Below are 24,237 nucleotides of genomic sequence, written 5' to 3'. Positions count from 1 at the left end.
TCACGTCTATGTTCAAAAATGGGGGTGACAGTTAAAGGGGTAATGACTAATAATTTATTATTATTATTATTTTATTTAATACTAAAAAAAAGATGTTGAACTGCAGTGACTGAGGAAAAATGCACTGCAATGTTGAAATTGCCAAATGTTGCAATTGCCAAATTGAAACCAAATAATTTGTATTATAATGTGAATGAATGTGAATTAAAATAAGTAAAATTATATTATTATATTATAGGTCGAAATTTTAAAAAGATTTTTTTTTTTGGAAGACTTGAAGGTGAACACTAAGACATTTTTAATTTGTGTGTGAATTACAGCCACCCAAAATGCAAGCCCTAAAAGGTGAATTAAAATGCCAACACTGTTAATGCAGTGCATTTTTTTCAGTTACTGCAATTCAACAGAAAACTAGTCATTCATTTACTTCCATATGACACATTATGAACATGTTAGGAAACTTCTCATCCAACAGAAAATTCCCCCATCTTTTCACAAAAATATGTGCTAAAAAAAACAAAAAACCTGATGACACTGAGCCCACTGAGACACTTTTCTATGATATTCTCTATTATTGCTTTATTCCAGTGATATGTGGATGCATAGGTTGAGTTTTAAAATTAGATTAGTAGAAAAAGTGGTTATATGTGGTGTGTGGTGACACATCACATACACGCTGAAGATAAGGATGAGTGAGAGAAGAGGAGGAGTTGTGAGTATTAAATCAGGTTAGACAGATCAAATAGTTACTGAGAAGACAGTGTAAGGTCCATCAAACTGGCCCAAGAAAGGTATCCAGTGGTGGCTGAAAGTTCCCTATCTGTTGTACACTCCGAGTTGTGTCGAGTAGTGTACGACACTAGGGATCGCTCTTGGGAGCCCAAACACCTCTGACAGTTTTGAAAAAGGCCAATGAAATTGGGTGTGCAGAATTTGCATAGCTGGCCACGCCCCCGGACATCCGGGTATAAATAGGGCAGCATGCACATCTGCTCACTCGTTCTGTTTTTCGGAGCCGAATGCAGCGTCTCTGCGTGAGAAGTGGCAACATTCACCTCTTTCGTCGTTGGATCTACGGCACAGACAGAGGTGTGTGGCAACACTCAGATGCGGTTCTACGGTCCCCCTGAAACAGGTTCAGAGGCTCCTGGGGCACATGGCATCCTCAGCCGCAGTCACGCCGCTGGGTTTGATGCACATGAGACCGCTACAACACTGGCTTCATACCCGAGTCCCGAGATGGGCATGGCACCAGGGCACGTTTCGTGTGAACGTCACACCTTCGTGTCGCAAGACACTCAGCCCTTGGACAGACATTGTGTTCCTGCGGTCAGGAGTACCCTTGGAACAAGTGTCCAGACGCATCGTTGTCACCACAGATGCTTCCAAGACAGGCTGGGGTGCCATCTGCAACGGGCAGGCAGCTTTCGGGGTCTGGACAGGCCCCCGACTGCTTTGGCACATCAATTGCCTAGAGTTGCTGGCAGTGCTTCTAGCCCTGAGGAGGTTCCGACCTTTGATTCAGGGCAAGCATGTGTTGGTCCGGTCAGACAACACAGCGACTGTGGCCTACATCAACCACCAGGGCGGTGTACGCTCCTTTCGCATGTCACAACTAGACCTAGGTCTCTATGTGCCACTCACATTCCGGGTGAAGCCAATTGTATGGCCGATTCTCTGTCACGACAGGATTCGCTCGGAGGCGAGTGGAGGCTCCATCCTCACTCGGTCCAACTGATTTGGGATCGATTTGGCCAGGCACAAGTAGACCTCTTTGCCTCATCAGAATCCACCCACTGCCAGTTGTGGTACGGTCTAACCTAGGCCCCCCTCAGCATAGACACACTGGCACACAGTTGGCCGAGGGCTAAAGTATGCGTTTCCCCCAGTGAGCCTCATTGCACAGACTCTGTGCAAAGTCAGGGAAGACAAGGAACAGATTCTCTTGGTAGCCCCCTTCTGGCCCAACAGAACCTGGTTCCCAGACCTGGTGCTCCTGGCATCAGCTCCTCCCTGGCGCATTCCTCTGAGGAAGGACCTCCTCTCTCAGGGGAAGGGCACAATCTGGCACCCGCGCCCAGATCTTTGGAACCTCCACCTATGGTCCCTGGACTCGACCAGGAGGATTTCAGAGACCTTCCACCATCAGTGGTAAACACCCTCTTACAGGCAAGAGCCCCCTCCACCAGGCGGCTGTATGACCTGAAGTGGCGCATTTTTGTGAACTGGTATTCTTCCTGGGGGAAGGACCCATGGAGGTGTGGCATCAAGTCAGTGTTATCCTTCCTCCAAGAGAGCCTAGACAGGCACCTATCTGCCTCAACACTCAAGGTTCATGTGGCAGCTATATCAGCTAATCATGACTTGGTGAGTGGCAGATTGGTGGGGAAACACGATTTGATAATCAGGTTTCTTAGAGGAGCCCGGAGACTGAACCCTCCTCGGTCAAATCTTATCCCCTCTTGGGATCTTGCTGTGATTCTCCAAGGCCTACAGCAAGATCTGTTTGAGCCCCTTCAGTCAGTTGAACTTGATGCCCTCTCATTAAAGACAGCTCTCCTGACTGTGCTCACTTTGGTCAAGAGAGTGGGAGACCTCCAAGCCCTCTCCGTTAACAGTTCGTGCCTGGAATTCGGACCGGCAAATTCTCACGTTGTCTTGAGACCCCGGCCTGGATATGTGCCCAAGGTCCCCACCACTCCCTTCAGAGATCAGGTGGTGACCTTGCAAGCTATTTCTTCTCAGGAAGATGACCCCAACCTGACCTTGTTATGCCCAGTCCATGCCCTGTGCATTTACTTGGAACGAACTCAGCCCTTCAGACGTTCGGAACAGCTCTTTGTCTGTTATGGAGAACAGCAGAAGGGGAAAGCTGTCTCCAATCAAAGGATCTCCCACTGGCTAGTGGATGCAATCCGTATGGCTTACCAGGCCAGAGGTTTACCCTGCCCACTGGGAGTGAGAGCTCACTCGACCAGGGGCGTCGCTGCCTTGGCAGCTCTTGCGAATGGGGCCTCATTAACAGACATCTGTAGAGCTGCAGGTTGGGCTACACCTAACACTTTTGCCAGATTTTACAATTTGCGCATGGAACCAGTGTCAGCTAGAGTCTTGAACGCAAGTTCTTGACTCAGCACACTGGCTGGTGTAGAGCTTGCCTAAAAAAGCGCTTCCCCTAATGGCGATTACGCTTCTGAGTTTCAGTAAGTTTCCTGACGTGAACCCTGGACACCATTTCCATCATTGGCACTCCTGACGAAGTAGAGTTTGGCGGAGGAACTTACTGCAAAATCTCAACACAAGGTATGGTTACTTTTCTAACTCTTGGTTGGATTTGTGCCCCATATGTAGTGGCTCCTTATGTGGCCCCATATGTGTATTTCCACCTATAACTTTCTGTGGTGCGGTGTTTCCCCTGAAGACAGGTTTGTCTCTAGGGTCTGAGTTTGGTTGTCTCCCCTAGCGTGAGACCCACCTCAGGTCCCATATCTAATGTTTTCATGTTATACCCCCCCTTCTGGGCAGGTTGTGATCTCCGCAGTGCCTTTTTCCTACGGGAAACAGACACTCTCCCAACGTTCTCAAGACACTCAGCCGCTCCACTGAGGAAAGGCCCGGCTGCAGGACTCTGCTATAACAGGTCAGTCCTTGGACGTTGGATGGTCGCGAGAGGTGAGCTTATGTTAACACGTTGACTTGTTACTATCTGCGCTGACCACTCGTGACGCGGCCAGATTTGCGGCGTTTTTATATAGGGACCCCTAGTGTCGTACACTACTCGACACAACTCGGAGTGTATGACAGATAGGGAACGTCTCGGTTACGTATGGTAACACTCTATGGTTCCCTCCATCAGGTTCTCCCTGATGGAGGGAACAGAGACGTTGTGTCGTCCGTGCCACAACTCTGGTCCGCCTCTGAGTGAGTTGAGACGCTCGGCTCCTCAGATCAGAACGAGTGAGCAGATGCGCATGCTGCCCTATTTATACCCGGATGTCCGGGGCGTGGCCAGCTATGCAAATTCTGCACACCCAATTTCATTGGCCTTTTTCAAAACTGTCAGAGGTGTTTGGGCTCCCAAGAGTGACCCCTAGTGTCGTACACTACTCGACACAACGTCTCCGTTCCCTCCATCAGGGAACGAGGGTTACCATATGTAACTGAGACGTTTCTCTTCCATGTAAAGTTGCTATCAATCATTCTAGCTTTCAGCGCCCTCTTTTGGTAAAAATAACAATGACACGATTGCTCCGATAACATTTATATGCTACAAAAACCCCCAGGATAAATAGACAAGGATACTCATCTAGGAATACTTGAATGCAATAATTTATTATATAGAATTCTCATGAGCACATTAAATACAAAAATGAATTCAGGGAGTGTGATAAAGAACTCAACAGATGGAAGGGAAAACAGATTTTCATACATGTTGTTGATACATACAATTCATTAGTGGAATCTAAGAACACACACAGACACACACAATGTAATATTACATGATATTTTGCATACTTGCATAATAATAAGATTTGTGGAAAAATACGGTTAAGACTATAGGGATACAGCTCTAGCTACTGGGCATGTGCACATCAATCTAATGTTATTTTTGTCACACTGTACAACAATAATACTGTTTTTGTATTATAGTAAGGGCTAAGTTTGGCGTTGTGGTTGGTGTAGACATAAAAAAAAAAAAAAATCTAATAGGTAGAACAATTCAACAATTTCATTGTTAGTTTCCCATCTTAGCTGTATCCCTTCTAGCCACAACCCAAAAAGACTGATTTTTAGCTTGTGTGTCTTGTTTTAACTGGTTCATTGTCCTGCCATGTGATTCTCAGTTCTGTTTGCTCATTGGTTGGTTTTGTCATTGTGTTCTTCTTGTCTAAGTATTTAAAGGAGCACTTCACTTCCAGAACAAAAATTTACAGATAATATACTCACCCCGTTGTAATCCAAGATATTCATGTCTTTCTTCAGTCGTAAAGAAATTATGTTTTTTGAGGAAAACATTTCAGGAATTATCTTCATATATTTAGGGTAGGTCGAAAAACTCCCATCTCATTTTCTACTCCAACTTCAAAATTATCCTACATCGCTGCAGAAGTACCGACCCAGTGTTTACAAAGTGAACGTACAAAGAAGGTCAAACGCCTGTTGTAGGACGATTTTGAAGTTGGAGGAAAAAATGAGATGGGAGTTTTTCGACCTATCCTAACTGTATTGAACAGGAATGCACACAGTACACACAGACCTAGACAAGACAAGCATCTGAGGTTAAAAAGTATATAAATTTGTAATTTTGACAGATCATTTTGCTAGATAAGACCCTTCTTCCTGGGCTGGGATCGTTTAGAGCCCTTTGAAGCTGCATTTAAACTGCATTTTGGAAGTTCAAACCTGGGGCACCATAGAAGTCTACCATATGGAGAAAAAAACAAATTTCTCAAAAAAACACAATTTCTTTACGAGTGAAGAAAGAAAGACATGAACATCTTGGATCTGTACATTTTTGTTTTGGAAGTGAACTACTCATTTAAACCCTCAAGTTTTTTATGTTAGCTTGTTGTGTATTGTTTCCTGTAAACGCGGAACTAAAAACGCTGACTTTAGTTCATGGTCAAGTCAAGTTAATGTTAGTGTTCATGTTTATGATGGTTTGTCAATAAACTCCACATGGGTTCTACACTACACTTGCCTCAGTGGATTTGTTACAGTACATTTGGAGATGCACCAATTTTCTTTTTTCTACTGATAATATTTTTAAAGCATTAGCATTTATTTTTATGGAAGCATATAAATGTTTTATAATTGTTCATGTTTAATACTGAAATCATTCACAATAGAAAATACTTATACATATTTTTTAACTTAATTGTAGCAAATTCAGTGCATGACTCAAAGCTATTTGCAACTACATGTGCGCCTTCAAAGTGATGACAGCTTTGACTTAGACTTAAAAAAGGCCAAAGTCCCTTTAAGACAAGTCATTTCACTCGGCGGTCATCTTTGGAATGCCTCTCGGGCAGGCAAGTGCAGCTCCTATCTCTTTGAATGGGGAAACATCAATTTGTCCAAAGCCATTCACCAAGCTCACGATTAAATGTCATATATAAAATCACCAATGAAATCTGACAACAACGTTGCATTTTTCCATCTTCAAAACTATAGGAGTGACACGTCTTGAGTAGGTCTAGACTGAACTGTTTCATCAAGGTATCATTATATGAAACATAAAAATTGTTTTGTGTTTAAAACTGTGAAAATACAATGTGTTTTAAAAATTAATTAAAATAAAAATAATGAGTTGTTGTATTGGACTGACTGGATTGACTTAAACTGCTGCATGAATACATATTTGGGGGGGAAATGCTTTTATTTTTGTCACAGTACTGTTACACATATATTTCATCATTACAGTTCTCAAATCAGCCACTAGAAGGGGCCATAGAAACCTATTGTGAGCTCCACTAAGAGATGGCTTTACAGCTTTTCTCTTAACCTCTAAACACTTGACTGAGAGGTTTGTTAAAGGTGTCATCCACAAGCTGATATGATTCTTTAGGGTCTTAATGAAAAGTCTATAATATGCTTTGGTTAAAAATTCTCAATGGTTGTGTAAAACAACACCCTTTTTTACCTTGCCAAAATCAGCTCCGCAAGAATCATCTCATTCTGGTCAAGGCTGCTTTAAATACAAATGAGCTCTGCTCGCCCCGCCCCTCTCTCCACAGAGAGAAGAGACGAGCCTGTTTACTTTAGCCGCATTTAAACTTGCTAAACTTGCTAACTAGCACATTATTAGGAAAGGCGATGGCAAAGATTCATAAAAAAAAAAAAACCTTATACTCACTTCTGCTGTAAGTGAAGCTGGATCATGAATGATTCGCGCGAACATAGACAGATATATGTAGATTGGGATGTGCATTCCCTTCACAAACAAACATAATCTACTGCATCTTCAGCGGCTCAGATGTCGGGAGTAAATGACGACCACTATGTTCATTATTACATCCAGCAACACAAAACATCAATCGCTCAGTCGGAGATATTCTAGTCTAACTTACATCCCTGCTCCGGAATTGAAAAACAAAGAGGGTGGACTGTTACAGCTGATCTGAGGTAAGACGCTCATGTCAATCGACTATCTTGGAAGCGGCCTCTGTCGGTGTGACGCCACAACAACAGGCGTCTGAGAATGGCTCGATTTGAAAAAGGGGATATTATTTTTACAGATGAATTAAAAACCACTGCATGGATTTTTATAATTCTAGGGTAGATTTGTACATACACTGCCAACACACATTAATGTTTAAACAACATGTAAAAGTGAACTTAGCATCCGATAACCCCTTCAAGTTCAGGGTTCATGGCCTCATGTGACAGTTTTTCTTTTACCTCTTTGGAAATTGAATCTGGCTCATTATGAGAGGCAGAGGTGTTGCAGAATGTCTAGGCACTTGAGCAACTTCCCCTTTTGCAGCAGCAGTGCCATACGAGGGGGGCTTACTACTCATTGCCTGCATGTCGTTCTCTACTTGATTTGCAGCTGTGGCCTCCTCTGCTTTTCTTTGTTTCTAGTGGCATGTCTCTGTCTCCCACTCCCATTTACTGAACAAACTCCAATCAGTTTTTCTCCACTTCTCAGGAGGCAACTGCTCCAGGAAGCACCTGGTTTCACCTAGAATTGTAACACTCAAAGTACCACTATCATGTGTATTTTGACTACAGTCTGTTCCCTTAATCTTGGGTGTTTTTCTGATTTAGAGCAGTTCCCCATTTTGTTAATAAGCCAGTTCTTCTTTGCAGAAAATAATAGCAAGAAGAAATCCACCCACTATTTTTTTAGAATCCCAATAAATGAACATGAACAGTCTCTCTGAACATGCAATTCCAGATTTCTCCCTATGCTGGTGTCATCGCAGGGAGAAATCCCAACTATTTGTGACGATCTCTGCCTTATTAGCATGAACACATGCCTGAGTGAGAAGCAGCAGTCCGCCATTACTGTTTTCTTGCTGTAGCTGCTGGAGATATACAATGTCCACGCCAAAGAGGCATTAGTGTTGTATTTTGGGATGCACCAACAAACAGGAGTCTCCATAGACTGCCTCTATCTGAGACACAGAGGACACTGTGGTTTAGAAAATGTCCTGGTAAAGTCCTATATGTTTGTGCCATTCATTTTATGCTGGACTTCTTCATAAATGAGGGCCAGTTCAACGCTGGATTTTCGCAATGGTTGATTCTGAAAGAGGGATCAATACCAACGCTTTGTACGTGAACGTCAATTTAGACAAAGCAAGTATCACACATTTATTTTTCAAATTGCCTTTCGGAAAGAGCTTCTTTGCACTCTGTAATGCTAACGTTGCTAAAGCTACCATTGTCTCTGCCTGTTGTTACTGATGCTGTCTTCATGTTCTGCCCGAATTATCATAAATAGAAATGTGAAGCAAAGCAATATAAAGTCAACTTTAACTTTAATTTGTCAAGCTCATAATCACAAGTGGGACTAAAATTTGTGATAGCACGCGAAGGCACCATGAGACCAGCTAAATCAATATTTTTATCACGCCGTGCTTCCTGTCTGTGTAATTCATAAAGGTGCATTTACTATGCATAGTACAATCAGATGACTGATTTTTAAAACGATTCCCGTTCGAACATATAAGGCTGAACACTGCTACTGAGAGTTCTTGACATTTTCAGTGCATGAGAATGTAATCTTTAATAATCTTTGAGGAAATGTCCTTTGTCTCAGATCTAGCAGCAGTTTTTAAATTGAGATTATGTTAAAAATGACCTGTGACATACAGACCTTATTTAGGCAAAGACAGCATATACAAAATACAACATGGTCCAAGAATTTTACTTTCTATATTCTAATGCTGTACAGTAAACATAGCTTTTGTGTTATCATGAGGCTGCTTTTTTTTAAAGGTGTTTCATGTGTTTCAACACTAAGATGTGACAGTAAATTGTGTGAAAAAAATGTGAGAGAAGTAGGAGGGTTGTGAAAATGAAAGAGATATAGTATGCCTGGCCTAAAAATGTTTGTAAAGTAAAATGAACTTGTTAAAAATGAAGTTAATAGAAAACTTTTACACACATTTTGTGTTCACATTTATTGTTGCCCTGTGCTAAAATGTACACGTCAGTCTACACTAGATCAGATTAGCTAAAATGTATACAGTAACCAAGTCTATTAAGCATGCAGATTGTGAGCTGCAGCAGCTTTGAAAACGAAAGGTCCAAACTGTGTTTGTAACCTCAAGACCTAGTGGTTTCATTGTTTGGTGTGGTAAATGAGTAATTTCAGCCACTTGTCATTTACCAGATACCTCTTTCTGAACAATTTACAATGTCTACAAAAATAGTCCTAGAATGACATTTGAATACTCTTCTGAAACTGCAAAAATAACTGTAAATCCTGACAGTCATTTTTTTTTAAATCCCAAAAGAGTGTTTGCAGAGGTACAGGCTGTTAGTGAATCTGGCCCCACGGCTACAAGATATGTGAAAAAACGTGTGGTTTTTTTTTTTTTTCATTTTAATTATTCACAGCTTACAGAAATGTTGAATTTCAGCCATCCAAATTGCAATGCTTGAATTATTGTAATTCAGCACACTTTAATGCAGTGGTTCCCAAACTTTTTCTGCCGGGCTCCCCTTTTGCAGAATAAAAAAAATTCAAGCCCCCCACATTTACACATAAACATAAACACAACTTCGGAAGGATTTATTTAAAACGTGATAATTAAAATTCAGTGTGTGACAACTTACTGAAAAAAAAACTAAACAAGGAACTAGTCACTTTTAGAGTAGAAACATTAAAAGTAAAGCATGCAGCTTTACTATGTACTATTTTTTGTACTATGTAACAGCATTCATTGTTTTTTAAACAGATTTTCTCCTATTTTCTTCTCTTTGTTGTAGTTGTGATCTTTGAAGTAAATTCATCATCTGCTTTACATTTACCTGGCACTTGTTGTCTTTTCAAAAACTTGTCCATGCTTAGAGCAGAACTACTATGCATCATTCATTCATAAGTTTACTCGGCTAATGGCAATTCTCATTTCTGATATCAATTGCACCATCTAGTGGTCTGTTATTTTACGACAAAAAACGCTAAAACTGATTACAGACAGCTGCAGCGGGTACTGCCAGTTGTCTTGAGATAATAAAATATGATGAAATTCATATTTTGTGTTACATTATTTATGTGGCAAGTAGCCGTATAATAAGCAAGATAATTTCACAGTGTGTTTATCTCTTTCGAATTTCTATAAAAATCAGCTGTACACTAGCCTTGCCGAGCCCCACTTATAATAACTTCGCGCCCCCCAGTTTGGGAACCACTGGTGTAGTGTGAGTCACGGACCGGATTCATGACAACAGTATACTTTTGCCAGTAGAAAGAGCTCATCAAGATCTATCATTTGATATATCTCCATTTCACCCAAAATGTCCCTTGCACCTTTCTGGTTCTCACCCCTTGAAATGTATCTTTGGTGTAGTTTAAGCAGTATCATGAACCTTTATCTTTGATATGTTTTAAAGAAGACCAGCAATAAAGCCAAAAAGAGAGGTGCAAAGAATGGCATAAAACAAACAAGACACAATTCCTGACGCTTTTATGTTCTAGCAGTACAGTAAAAGTGAATGGAAAATTAGAACAACTAACGCTTCATGCAACCTAATGCATTATGTTGTGATACAAGTTGCTTTGTTTCACCATGAGGCCACATTAGGCCAGCTTTTATGTGATGAAGCGCTGAGAACGAGATGTGAGAGAAAAAGGAGTGGTTGTGAAAATTAAAGTGATACAAAGTGACAGATGTAAATCGATCATGCTAAAGTTGAAGTAAATTTAAAAAAACTTTCATGATAACTTTATTGAGCCTTTCATGAAGTCGGAATCTCGAGCACCCAAATGTTTACACACAAGTCTGAGTAATTACAAATAACGAATGTCTCTATAGGAGAAGTATTTTGACCCTATTTACACTTAATGCAACTTGACGGACTAAATTTCCCATTTCCTATCCATCCAAGACCAAGAATGAATCTTGGTCTTGATCGGATAGCTATGCATTAAACTGTAATCAAAGCCTAAGGTGTTCTGTATGTCTCCTTAATTGAAAACATGATGTTTACTAAGCACATAACCACATAGCATTGTCTTATAGCTGTAAATTACTGCCATACGGACATTCATTTGACAGATTCTGTTGCTGATAACAGAATACTTACTGATTGTAACACTGAAACATGCATTTTCTGAAAAAATATGCTTTGTGAAAAGTGCTAAATAAACTTAAATTTAATTAAATGATAAGGCGATTGACAGATTGACAACTGTTGCTGGCAGCGTGAAGTGGATGCTGACACCAAGAGGTTCACAACTGTTTAACCACAAGATATACTGGTTTCACTGTATGGTGTGGTAAAGTAAAGTTTTCAGATGCTTGTCATTTACCAGATTGCCTCTTTCAGACTAATGTGCTGTCTACAAAATCAGTTTTACCTTGTTTTCCTATTACAATGCTGACAGGGATGCGGTATATATTATATACATTATATATTATATATTATATATATTTCTTTTTAAAATGCTTCAGTCTCTAGGTGTCTGAAACAGTTTCCTGTGTGATGAAGAATAAAAAACTATTCTAGACCCGAAAGTCCGCGAAAGAGGAGGAGTTGTGAAATCGAAATGGACAGGTATAAAATAAGGTGAGACAGAAGCAAAACTTATTGTGAGGACAGAAACTGATGAACTGCAATGGTAAGTCCTTGTATCCTCTCTCTCTCTCTATATATATATATACAGTGGCATGTGAAAAGTTTATTAACCCCTTGCAGAATCTGTGAAAATGGGAATAATTTTAACAAAATAAGAGAGATCATACAAAATTCATGTTATTTTTTATTTAGCACTGTCCTGAGTAAAAATAATAATAATAATAATAATAATAATAATAAAAAAGCTGAAATTATTAAAAGAAGCTTGGGAACCCTTTGTTCTTAATACTGTGTGTAGTTCCCTGGATGATTTACTACTGTTTTTTTTATTTTTTATTTTTTTTTGTGATGGTTGTTCATGAGTCCCTTGTTTGTTCTGAAAAGCTAAACTGAACAGTGTTCTTCAGAAAAATCCTCCAGGACCTGCAGATTCTTCAGTTTTCCAGCATCTTTTTCATATTTGAACCCTTTTCAGTAGTGACTGTATGATTCTGAGATCCATCTTTTCACACTGCGGACAACTGAGGGACTCAAACACAACTATTAAAAAAGGTTCAAAGCTCACTGATGCTCCAGAAGGAAACACGATGCATTAAGAGCCAGGGGTGAAAACTTTTGAACAGGGTGAAGATGTCGAAATTTTCCTCATTTTGTTGAAATATCATTTTTTTCCATTTAGTACTGCCCTTCGGAAGCATCAGAAGATACTTGCATGTTTCCCGGGAAGACAAATTACGTACAATTTACCTTTATCTTCAAATTCAAAAAGTTTTCACCCCCTTGCTCTTAATGCATTGTGTTTCCTTCTGGAGCATCAGTGAATGTTTGAACCTTTTTTTAATAGTTGTGTTTGAGTCCCTCAGTTGTCCTCAGTGTAAAAAAGATGGATCTCAAAATCATACAGTCACTGCTGGAAAGGCTTCAAATATGCAAAAGATGGTGGAAAACTGTAGAATCTGCAGGACCTGGAGGATTTTTTCTGAAGAACATTGTTCAGTTTAACTGTTCAGAACAAAGAACAACTATCACAAAACAAACAAACAAACAAACAAACAAAAATAGTATTTTACTACGCACAGCATTAAGAACAACAAACTTTTGAAGGGGGTTATTTGAATAATTTTAGCTTTGTTGTCTTGTCTACTATATGTAAACATCTTTTATGTAAAAAATCTTACTCAGGACAGTGTTAAACAAAAATAAAAATAACATGCATTTTGTATGATCTCACTTATTTTGTTCAAATTATTAACATTATCACAGATTCTGCAGGGGAGTTCCCAAACTTTCACATGCCACTATATAAACATTTGAGCATGTTGGTCAAAAATAATGTTGTTAATAATCATATTCCACTTCAGTTCAAATCAGGATCAACTAGCGTTCTGTTGCTGACTCTCCTTTTTGAGAGTGGAAACTTCTTAATAATGAAGAGAGGTAACATTTTATTCATATTAAAATATATTTATGTTGAATTTTCAACCCATTACTTCAGGCCAGTTCTGTAATGAGCCTCTGATAATAATTGAAGTTAAACCAGGTGTCGCTAACAAAAAGCATGTGACCATATAATTTGTGCATATGGTTTGTAAAGTATTTGAGTACACAGCTTTGAGTACACAGTGACCGAATTAGTCAATAGGGTCTAGCTGCAGACATGCACCTGCACTCTCAGACACCTGCACACTCAGTTGCCTGCACTTCCGCAAATGACGTAATTTGCAGTCGATTTTATTTTTTACTTTATTTTATATATTTATTATTTTTTTAATCGAATCTCTCAACATTTTACAACAGTAGCCAGGTGGTGAAGACAAGAAAAAAGAAACTAAATTACAATGTCACTCGCAATCGCCACCTGCACTCTCAGCTACCTGCGACGTCACTTGCAATCCACACACATCGTGCGTGTTGCCAGTGGAGACAATAAGCTGTGTTAGTTAAACGATTAAAACTAATTTAGCATAATATACAGGGTCCTGCAAGTCATCTGTAGGAGATAAAAACAAGACCCGCAAATCCGTGGCCACAGAACAGCAGAATATGAACGAGAGAATATGAAGTCACTCGTTAAGCGTTCTCCTCTCATAGACAACCATTAACACTTAATATGGCTCAATGTATTAAAATGAAATTAAAAGATCAAATTCGATAGACAGTTTATTAATATAATGTATATGTAGGCTATATAGTGTTTTCCGTCACAAAACGTGGCATAATGTGGCATAATGTGGCATAACGGATTAAGATGAAAAAGACTAAACTCAATATGCTCCTATTCATTATTAAAACAACTACACACAAGCAGGTGAGCCCAGAATAAACGCAATGCCCCATACATTCGCATTTTCCCATAAAGAATAATCTCTACAGCTGTTTTATATCATTGTCTTTTGTTTATATTGATTTTCTATGGGAGGAAAACGTCTATTAACGCATTACGTTCTGGGCACGTCTGCTTGCCTACAGGGTAGGTCCTTTTAATATCACCTAATGCCTTCCTTATGGCGCGTTCATATCTGCTGTTATATCGTTTGACAACCATAAGGTTTATATTGAATTTGGGCTTTATCATCTTAGTCTGTTTTGCCACATTAAGCGTTTGCTGGGCAAGTATAAAAGTGAAAGTTTGCGCATTCGTGGCCATATGCTTGCCCTGAAGTACATTAAATTAATAAACTATATTACAAATTTGATCGTTTAATGGCACTTAATGTATCTTATTACATTAAGCCATTTCAAGTGTTAATGGTTTTCTACAGGAGGAAAAAGCTTAACAAGAGACTTTGCGCATTGCGTTCATATTCTGCTGTTCTGTGGCCACGGATTTGCGGGTCTTGTTTTTATCTCCTAGATGACTTGTAGGACCCTGTACATCATGCTATTAAATTAGTTTTAATCTTTTAACAACCACAGCATCTTGTGTCCATTGGCAACACGCACCATTTGTGTGGATTGCAAGTGACGTTGCAGGTAGCTGAGAGTGCAGGTGGCAATTGCGAGTGGCACTGTAATTTAGTTTATTTTTTCTTGTCTTCACCACCTGGCTACTGTTGTAAAATGTTGAGAGATTCAATAAAAAAAAAAAAAAAACATAAAATAAAGTAAAAATAAAATCGACTGCAAGTGACGTCACTTCCGGAAGTGCAGTTGTCTGAGAGTGCACGTGCATGTCTGCAGCCAGACCCTTCTCCAATTAGTAGATTATCGGAGTGATATATAACAAGTTTACCTCTCAAGCAGGTAAGAAATGCTACCCACATATCATATTTATGAAATTCTCAGAGCTCAAATGTGTGATTCTGTCATTTAGGGTTTGCTGCTGGCCGTACAAATGTCACTGTGCGGTGTCCTAAGCCTACAAGTTGTAATGTGGACGGCTTCGAAAAGCATTGGTACAAAATGGACAATTACTGTGTCAGATACTACAACCAGCCTCTTAACTTCAGTGATGCTGAGGTAGTTTTTTTTTATGTCATGTAATGTTACAAAAAAATAAAAAATAAATCAATGTAATTTGTAGTCATTAAATGTTCTTCCTTTTTTCATGTCCAGTTCAGCTGTCGGGAGAAAGCCCCTGGTGCACACCTGGTGTCAGTGCATAATAAAAAGCATAATGAGATCTTGCTCGACATTGTGAAAAAATTCAACCCAAACAACCTGCGCATCTGGCTTGGAGCCTTTGAATTATTTCAGGTACAAAAAAAAAGACCTGAAAAAAAAAGAGTGAGAGCAAAGATAAATTGTCATTATTTCCTGATTTTCAGTGACATTCTTCATTAAAATCTTCTCTCATTCACTCAGTCTGGTAAATTTCTTTGGCTTGATGGATCCTTCTGGGACTATGAAATTTGGACAACTGGTGAGCCCACCAACATATACAATAGCAAAGAGGAATGCCTGGAGATGAACTGGAAAGGTAAGAACAGAGAGACCCTAATGGGTTATAAGATAATCACATTCAATTTTAACTAAATGTTTGCTAAATGATTTATTACAGTGATGCTCTGAGGAATATGTAGTGAGACACACTGCAGAAGGTACAATAATCTTTTACTGTCCCTCACATTTTCAGAGACTGGTAGATGGAATGATGACGCTTGTTCTTACAAGAAAAACTACATATGTGCCTTCAAAATACCATCTTGAAACCAGGCCCTGAGAAGATGGAGTTTTATCTGGGTATCATCCCATTAAACTTTCTGAATAAAATTATTTTCTCTGCATCAACAAAAAACTTACAACAAAAAAAAATCTCAAATAATATAAAACATAAAAAAATCTAAAACAATTCTTCGGATAGCTTGAAAATGATAATAAAAAGAATTTACAATCAAAATTATTAGATGATTTTGTTTTTTTATTGTTTGTCTGATTATAATGACCATAAATATTAAGGAGACCAGATTTCTGAAATGGAAACTGGGGATAGTTAGTCAAAATGCCATTTAAATCTCTGTTTGTGAACCCCTTGCAGAATCTGTGAAAATGGGAATAATTAAAAAAAATAAGAGAGATCATAGAAATTTAATGTTATTTTTTATTTAGCACTGTCCTGAGTAAGATATTTTACATAAAAGATGTTTACATATACTCAAAAAAAAAAAAAAAATAATAATAATAAAATAGCTGAAATTATTAAAAGAAGCTTGGGAACCCTTTGTTCTTAATACTGTGTGTAGTTCCTTGGATGATCTACGACTGTTTTTTTCCCAAATTCTGTTTTGTTTTGTTTTGTTTTGTGTTGATTGTTCATGAGTCCCTTGTTTTTTCTGAAAAGCTAAACTAAACAATGTTCTTCAGAAAAATCCTCCAGGTCCTGCAGATTCTTCAGTTTTCCAGCATCTTTTTCATATTTGAACCTTGTCCAGCAGTGACTGTTTGATTCTGAGATCCATCTTTTTACACTGCGGACAACTGAGGGACTCAAACACAACTATTAAAAAAGGTTCAAAGCTCACTGATGCTCCAGAAGGAAACAAGATGCCTTAAGAGCCGGGGGTGAAAACTTTTGAACAGGATGAAGATGTTGAAATTTTCCTCATTTTGTTAAAATATCATTTTCTTTCTTGTGATTATTTACAAACAGGGACAGGGACAATATATTTTTGGACTGTTTCCCCATATACTAATATAAATAATTATAATAAATGATGTTTGTGAGTCAGACTGACCCTTGTTTTAGCCCAGCAAAAATCACACTATGAAAAATAGTAAAGAAACTACTGCAAGCAAACAGATCAAAACAGTATTACATAATAAAATTATGACTTTACAAATCCACATTTGTATTGTTTTGGAACATCCACATGTTTGTTTTGGAAATTTATTTTTACTTTCCCTAATTAGGGTTATTATTTTGTATTTTAGGCTCATTTAAGCGCAAAGTATATTCTTTCTAAAAAATTGTACAAGTGTAATTTTTCAGTTTATTATTTTTGCAGGCCTATTATTCATTCATATCAGAGTTGTGACAGCAGGAACTGATGAAATATTTCATTTATCTTATAGAAAACAACTGAAGAAGTTACTTCCCTGATAGCACAGGTACATCTCGGAGATGTCTATTTGCAAGACATTTACATCTGCAAGACATCTGCATTTTTTAGAGTGTTTGCTCATCTGCAATACGTCTATAGGACGTTTCCTATTAGATGTCAATTAGACATCTATTAGATGTCTTTAAGATGTTTATGATTTAGAAAGTATGTAAAACTGACATCTTACAGACGTCTGTCAGATGTTTGCACACAGCAGATGCTTTCCAGATCAAGTGATCTTTAACAAACATCTTGCAGATGTACGTGTGCTATCTGGGTTTGCGTGTTTGAGAAAGTTACCCAGAAAGCACATGTACATCTGCAAGATGTCTGTTAAAGATCACTTGATCTGGAAAGCATCTGCTGTGTACAAACATCTGACAGACATCTGTAATGTAAATGCAGACATCAAATAGATGTCTCCATGATGTATTATATCTGATCTCTGTCCAGACTAAAAAAAGATTCAGATGTTCTGCAGGCATCTCGACTTTGTTTTCTTCTTGCAGCAAAAAAAAAAAAGTCTAATTTCTTCAGGAACTATAGTCCACAACTAAACCTTCAGAAATGTTTAAAATTGTGTGCAAAACAGTTCTGCATTTTTTCATGCCTTGTTACACAGTACACACAAACAGTATTTTGACATTTAACATAAATAGTTTGTATGTAACTACTTTAGAAACTGATAACGGAGTGTCATTTAATTATTGATGATAATAGCTCTCTGTTCTCTTCCATGTAAAGTTTTTCATGATAGCGGTGCTATCAATCAAAAACAATCTAATAGGTAGAACAATTCAACAATTTCATTGTTAGTTTCCCATCTTAGCTGTATCCCTTCTAGCCATAATCCAAAAGACTGATTTTTAGCTCATGTGTCTTGTTCTAACTGGTTCATTGTCCTGCCATGTGATTCTCAGCTCTGTTTGCTCGTTGGTTGGTTTTGTCATTGTGTTCTCCTTGTCTAAGTATTTAACAGAGTAGTTCAATTCCAGAACAAAAAATTACAGATAATATACACTCACCTAAAGGATTATTAGGAACACCATACTAATACGGTGTTTGACCCCCTTTTGCCTTCAGAACTGCCTTAATTCTACGTGGCATTGATTCAACAAGGTGCTGAAAGCATTCTTTAGAAATGTTGGCCCATATTGATAGGATAGCATTTGTGGGATGCACATCCAGGGCACGAAGCTCCCGTTCCACCACATCCCAAAGATGCTCTATTGGGTGACTGTGGGGGCCATTTTAGTACAGTGAACTCATTGCCATGTTCAAGAAACCAATTTGAAATGATTCGAGCTTTGTGACATGGTGCATTATCCTGCTGGAAGTAGCCATCAGAGGATGGGTACATGGTGGTCATAAAGGGATGGACATGGTCAGAAACAATGCTCAGGTAGGCCGTGGCATTTAAACGATGCCCAATTGGCCATAAGGGGCCTAAAGTGTGCCAAGATAACATCCCCCACACCATTACACCACCACCACCAGCCTGCACAGTGGTAACAAGGCATGATGGATCCATGTTCTCATTCTGTTTACGCCAAATTCTGACTCTACCATTTGAATGTCTCAACAGAAATCGAGACTCATCAGACCAGGCAACATTTTTCCAGTCTTCAACTGTCCAATTTTGGTGAGCTCGTGCAAATTGTAGCCTCTTTTTCCTATTTGTAGTGGAGATGAGTGGTACCCGATGGGGTCTTCTGCTGTTGTAGCCCATCCGCCTCAAGGTTGTGCGTGTTGTGGCTTCACAAATGCTTTGCTGCATACCTCGGTTGTAACGAGTGGTTATTTCAGTCAAAGTTGCTCTTCTATCAGCTTGAATCAGTCGGCCCATTCTCCTCTGACCTCTAGCATCAACAAGGCATTTTCGCCCACAGGACTGCCGCATACTGGATGTTGGCACCAACAACCATGCCACGCTCAAAATTGCTTAAATCACCTTTCTTTCCCATTCTGACATTCAGTTTGGAGTTCAGGAGATTGTCTTGACCAGGACCACACCCCTAAATGCATTGAAGCAACTGCCATGTGATTGGTTAATTAGATAATTGCATTAATGAGAAATTGAACAGGTGTTCCTAATCCTTTAGGTGAGTGTACTCACCCCATTGTCATCCAAGATATTCATGTCTTTCTTCAGTTGTAAAGAAATTATGTTTTTTGAGGAGAACATTTCAGGAATTATCTTCATATAGTTAGGGTAGGTCGAAAAACTCCATTTCATTTTCTTCTCCAACTTCAAAATCATCCTACATCGCTGCAGAAGTACCGACCCTGTGTTTACAAAGTGAATGTACAAAGAAGGTCAATCGCCCGTTGTAGGACGATTTTGAAGTTGGAGGAGAAAATGAGATGGGAGTTTTTCGACCTATCCTAACTGTAATTTGTCATTTTGACAGATCATTTCGCTAGATAAGACCCTTCTTCCTCAGCTGGGATCGTTTAGAGCCCTTTGAAGCTGCATTTAAACTGCATTTTGGAAGTTCAAACTTGGGGCACCACAGAAGTCCACCATATGGAGAGGCTCATTTATTCTGAATTCGGGATTTCACGTCCATAACGAGCGGTGCATTTTTCCATCTTCAAAACTATAGGAGTGACACGTCTTGGGTATTCTATAGTCTTTGAGTAGGCCTAGACTGAACTGTTTCATCAAGGTATCATTATATGAAACATTAAAATTGTTTTGTGTTTTAAAAATTAATTAAAATAATTAAAATAAAAAATTGTCAGTTGTTGTATTGAACTGACTGGATTGACTTAAACTGCTGCATGAATACATATTTGGGGGGGAAGTGCTTTTATTTTTGTCACAGTACTGTTACACATATATTTCATCATTACAGTTCTCATATCAGCCACTAGAAGGGGCCATAGAAACCTATTGTGAGCTCCACTAAGAGATGGCTTTACAGCTTTACCTTTAACTCCTCTAAACACTTGACTGAGAGGTTCGTTAAAGGGGTCATCGGATGCCCATTTTCCACAAGTTGATATGATTCTTTAGGGTCTTAATGAAAAGTCTATAATGTACTTTGGTTAAAAATTCTCAATGGTTGTGTAAAACAACACCCTTTTTACCTTGTCAAAATCAGCTCTGTAAAAATCATCTCATTCTGGTCGAGGCTGCTTTAAATGCAAATGAGTTCTGCTCACCCCGCCCCTCTCTTCTCTCTGTGGAGAGACGAGCCTGTTTACTGTAGCCGCGTTTAGCCGCTAAACTTGCTAACTAGGCAGAGGTGTTGCAGAATCTCTATGCACTTGAGCAACTTCCCCTTTTGTGGCAGCAGTGCCGTACGAGGGGGGCTTACTACTCATTGCCTGCATGTCGTTCTCTACTTGTTTCCTCTTTTTGGTTTGTGGTTTGCAGCTTTGGCTTCCTCTGCTTTTTTGTTTCTAGTGGCATGTCTCTGTCTCCCACTCCCATTTACTGAACAAGCTCCAATCAGTTTTTCTCCACTTCTTGGGAGGCTTTCACCTAGAATTGTAACACTCAAAGTACCACTATCATGTGTATTTTGACTACAGTCTGTTCCCTTAATCTTGGGTGTTTTTCTGATTTAGAGCAGTTCCCCATTTTGTTAATAAGCCAAATTTGATGTTTCCCCATTCAAAGAGATAGGAGCTGCACTTGCCTGCCTGAGAGACGTTTCAAAGATGACCGCCGAGTGAAATGACTTGTCTTAAAGGGACTTTGGCCTTTTCTAAGTCTAACAGTACTGAGCGCACTAACTGCAGCTGCTGTGGCGTGCCGACTTTACTGATTAGTGATTGGCTCATTTATTCTGAATTCGGGATTTTACGTCCATAACGAGCGGTGCATTTTTCCATCTTCAAAACTATAGGAGTGACACGTCTTGGGTATTCTATAGTCTTTGAGTAGGCCTAGACTGAACTGTTTCATCAAGGTATCATTATATGAAACATTAAAATTGTTTTGTGTTTTAAAAATTAATTAAAATAATTAAAATAAAAAATTGTCAGTTGTTGTATTGAACTGACTGGATTGACTTAAACTGCTGCATGAATACATATTTGGGGGGGAAGTGCTTTTATTTTTGTCACAGTACTGTTACACATATATTTTATCATTACAGTTCTCATATCAGCCACTAGAAGGGGCCATAGAAACCTATTGTGAGCTCCACTAAGAGATGGCTTTACAGCTTTACCTTTAACCCCTCTAAACACTTGACTGAGAGGTTCGTTAAAGGGGTCATCGGATGCCCATTTTCCACAAGTTGATATGATTCTTTAGGGTCTTAATGAAAAGTCTATAATGTACTTTGGTTAAAAATTCTCAATGGTTGTGTAAAACAACACCCTTTTTACCTTGTCAAAATCAGCTCTGTAAAAATCATCTCATTCTGGTCGAGGCTGCTTTAAATGCAAATGAGTTCTGCTCACCCCGCCCCTCTCTTCTCTCTGTGGAGAGACGAGCCTGTTTACTGTAGCCGCGTTTAGCCGCTAAACTTGCTAACTAGGCAGAGGTGTTGCAGAATCTCTATGCACTTGAGCAACTTCCCCTTTTGTGGCAGCAGTGCCGTACGAGGGGGGCTTACTACTCATTGCCTGCATGTCGTTCTCTACTTGTTTCCTCTTTTTGGTTTGTGGTTTGCAGCTTTGGCTTCCTCTGCTTTTTTGTTTCTAGTGGCATGTCTCTGTCTCCCACTCCCATTTACTGAACAAGCTCCAATCAGTTTTTCTCCACTTCTTGGGAGGCTTTCACCTAGAATTGTAACACTCAAAGCACCACTATCATGTGTATTTTGACTACAGTCTGTTGCCTTAATCTTGGGTGTTTTTCTGATTTAGAGCAGTTCCCCATTTTGTTAATAAGCCAAATTTTCTTTGCAGAAAATAATAGCAAGAAGAAATCCATCCACTATTTTTTTAGAATCCCAATAAATCATGAACAGTCTCTCTGAACATGCGATTCCAGATTTCTCCCTACGTTGGCGTCATCGCAGGGAGAAATCCCACCTATTTGTGATGATCTCTGCCCTATTAGCATGAACACATGCCTGAGTGAGAAGCAGCAGTCCGGCATTACTGTTTTCTTGCTATAGCTGCTGGAAATATACAATGTCCGCGCCAAAGAGGCATTAGTGTTGTGTTTTGGGATGCACCAACAAACAGGAGTCTCCACAGACTGCCTCTATCTGAGACACAGAGGACACTGTGGTTTAGGAAATGTCCTGGTAAAGTCCTATATGTTTGTGCCAATCATTTTACGCCAGACTTCCTCACAAATGAGGGTGTCAGGGTTGTCGTCGTGTGCGGAAACAAATAGCAGGATAGCGGAGATCCAATCCATGCACGTTTATTAAAACAAAACAAAAAGAACAAAACACGAAGACCAAAAGCAGGGAACAGCAACGACGACGTAAACACTGTGAAACAATACAATCACCGACAAACCCCAAGGGGCACAACCAAACTTAAATACACAGAAACAGGGGAGTGGTCACAAATGAGCAAACGAGGGGAAGTACAAATATGGGCAAGACTAAACCAACATAATCAAAACCTAGGGGGGAGACACGGACTAAACCAAAAACACTAGAAACAGAAGGGAAAAAACACTAGGAAACACAAGACTAAACAGAACACAATCCTGACATTACCCCCCCCTTCTCCTAAGGCGCGACTCGCGCCGTAATTACATACAATGGGGTGGGAGGGTGGGCGCCCTGGAGGCTGCACAAGGCAGACATCAGGGAAGCAGGGTGATGCCTCCAGAGCTGGTCCATGGACCATGGCGGATCTGAGAGTTCAAGGAGCCATAGCCAGGGGTATAGTCCGGGCGGCCATGGCGGGTCAGGGGGGTCCGGGAGCCATGGCCAAGGGTATAATTCGGGTGGCCATGGCGGGTAAGGGAGGTCCGGGAGCCATGGCCCAGGGTATAGTCCGGGCGGCCATGGCTGAATAGATGCGGGCTCAGGAGGGCGCGCTGGAGGGCACGCTGGAGGATGAGCCGACTCTGGAGGGCGCGCTGGAGGAGGAGGGCGCGCAGACTCTGGAGGGCGCGCAGAACAGAGCTCCGGCTCTGGAGGGCGAGCTGGACTGAGCTCCGGCTCTGGAGGGCGAGCTGGACTGAGCTCCGGCTCTGGAGGGCGAGCTGGACTGAGCTCCGGCTCTGGAGGGCGAGCTGGACTGAGCTCCGGCTCTGGAGGGCGAGCTGGACTGAGCTCCGGCTCTGGAGGGCGAGCTGGACTGAGCTCCGGCTCTGGAGGGTGTGCAGGAGCCTTCCAGGGCAACGCGGGTAACTGCGTCACGGCCCGGGACCTGGGGAGAGCAGGGATAGAGGAGGTGGACAGAAGAGAGGGAGAAGCAGAAGCAGAGAGTTTATGGGTTAACGCCGCCCCCATAAGAGGCTCTACAGCCGGGGCTGACACCTCTGGGGGCATGGGCGCGGTCTCTCTGGTGAGAAAGGCCTCGGGAGTGGATTTGAGGCCAGACGGGATCTTAATGGCTGACTTGAGAGCAGACGAGACCTCGGTGGCGGACGTGTGAGCAGACAAGATCTCTGGCGTAGGCGAGGGGTCAGAAGTGACCTCGGGTGTAGATTTGTGAACAGACTTGATCTCAGGAACACAGTATACAGCCCACACACCAAATTGCTACCGCCATTAAGGGAAGAGCATCCGCGGATGGTAGGATCTCTCTACTGGCCATCATGATCATGGGGGACGAGACATGGTGAGGCTCTGCGCCGTCAGAAGACAGGTGACTTGGCTCGGGATGGTCTGACGAGTGGTGACTTGACCCAGCCGTGACGTGACTTGACCCGGCCTTTATGTGACCTGACTCGGCCGTGACGTGACTTGACTCTGGGACAGTAGCAATCCCTTGACTTGGCTCGTGAAGATCAGCTGTGGTTTGACTTGACTCAGGAAGGACCGTTCTGACTTTACTTGATACTAGAACCTCA

At 40.4% G+C, this 24,237-nt stretch overlaps 1 protein-coding gene across 1 annotated transcript; it reads left to right on the top strand.

Annotated features, from left to right (window-relative positions):
• The first annotated feature begins 11,715 nt into the window (after positions 1–11,715).
• LOC127159531 (lectin-like) lies at positions 11,716–16,277 on the top strand. The gene is made up of 6 exons (XM_051102340.1): positions 11,716–11,794; positions 13,113–13,188; positions 15,065–15,210; positions 15,307–15,447; positions 15,556–15,670; positions 15,827–16,277. Exons 1-6 carry the CDS (start codon positions 11,792–11,794, stop codon positions 15,898–15,900), a joined length of 555 nt encoding a protein of 184 aa, XP_050958297.1. The 5' UTR covers positions 11,716–11,791; the 3' UTR covers positions 15,901–16,277.
• The last annotated feature ends 7,960 nt before the right edge of the window (positions 16,278–24,237 follow it).

This window comes from Labeo rohita, unplaced genomic scaffold (genome assembly GCF_022985175.1).
Source record: "Labeo rohita strain BAU-BD-2019 unplaced genomic scaffold, IGBB_LRoh.1.0 scaffold_225, whole genome shotgun sequence".
In the NCBI taxonomy this organism is placed as follows: Eukaryota; Metazoa; Chordata; class Actinopteri; order Cypriniformes; family Cyprinidae; genus Labeo; species Labeo rohita.
This window is presented reverse-complemented; position numbering and strand designations above follow the sequence as displayed.

Coding starts and splice junctions, on each gene's coding strand:
- LOC127159531 (XM_051102340.1), top strand. Junction 15,448..15,555: donor GAGCCTTTGAATTATTTCAG/GTACAAAAAAAA, acceptor TCATTCACTCAG/TCTGGTAAATTTCTTTGGCT. Junction 15,671..15,826: donor CCTGGAGATGAACTGGAAAG/GTAAGAACAGAG, acceptor TCACATTTTCAG/AGACTGGTAGATGGAATGAT.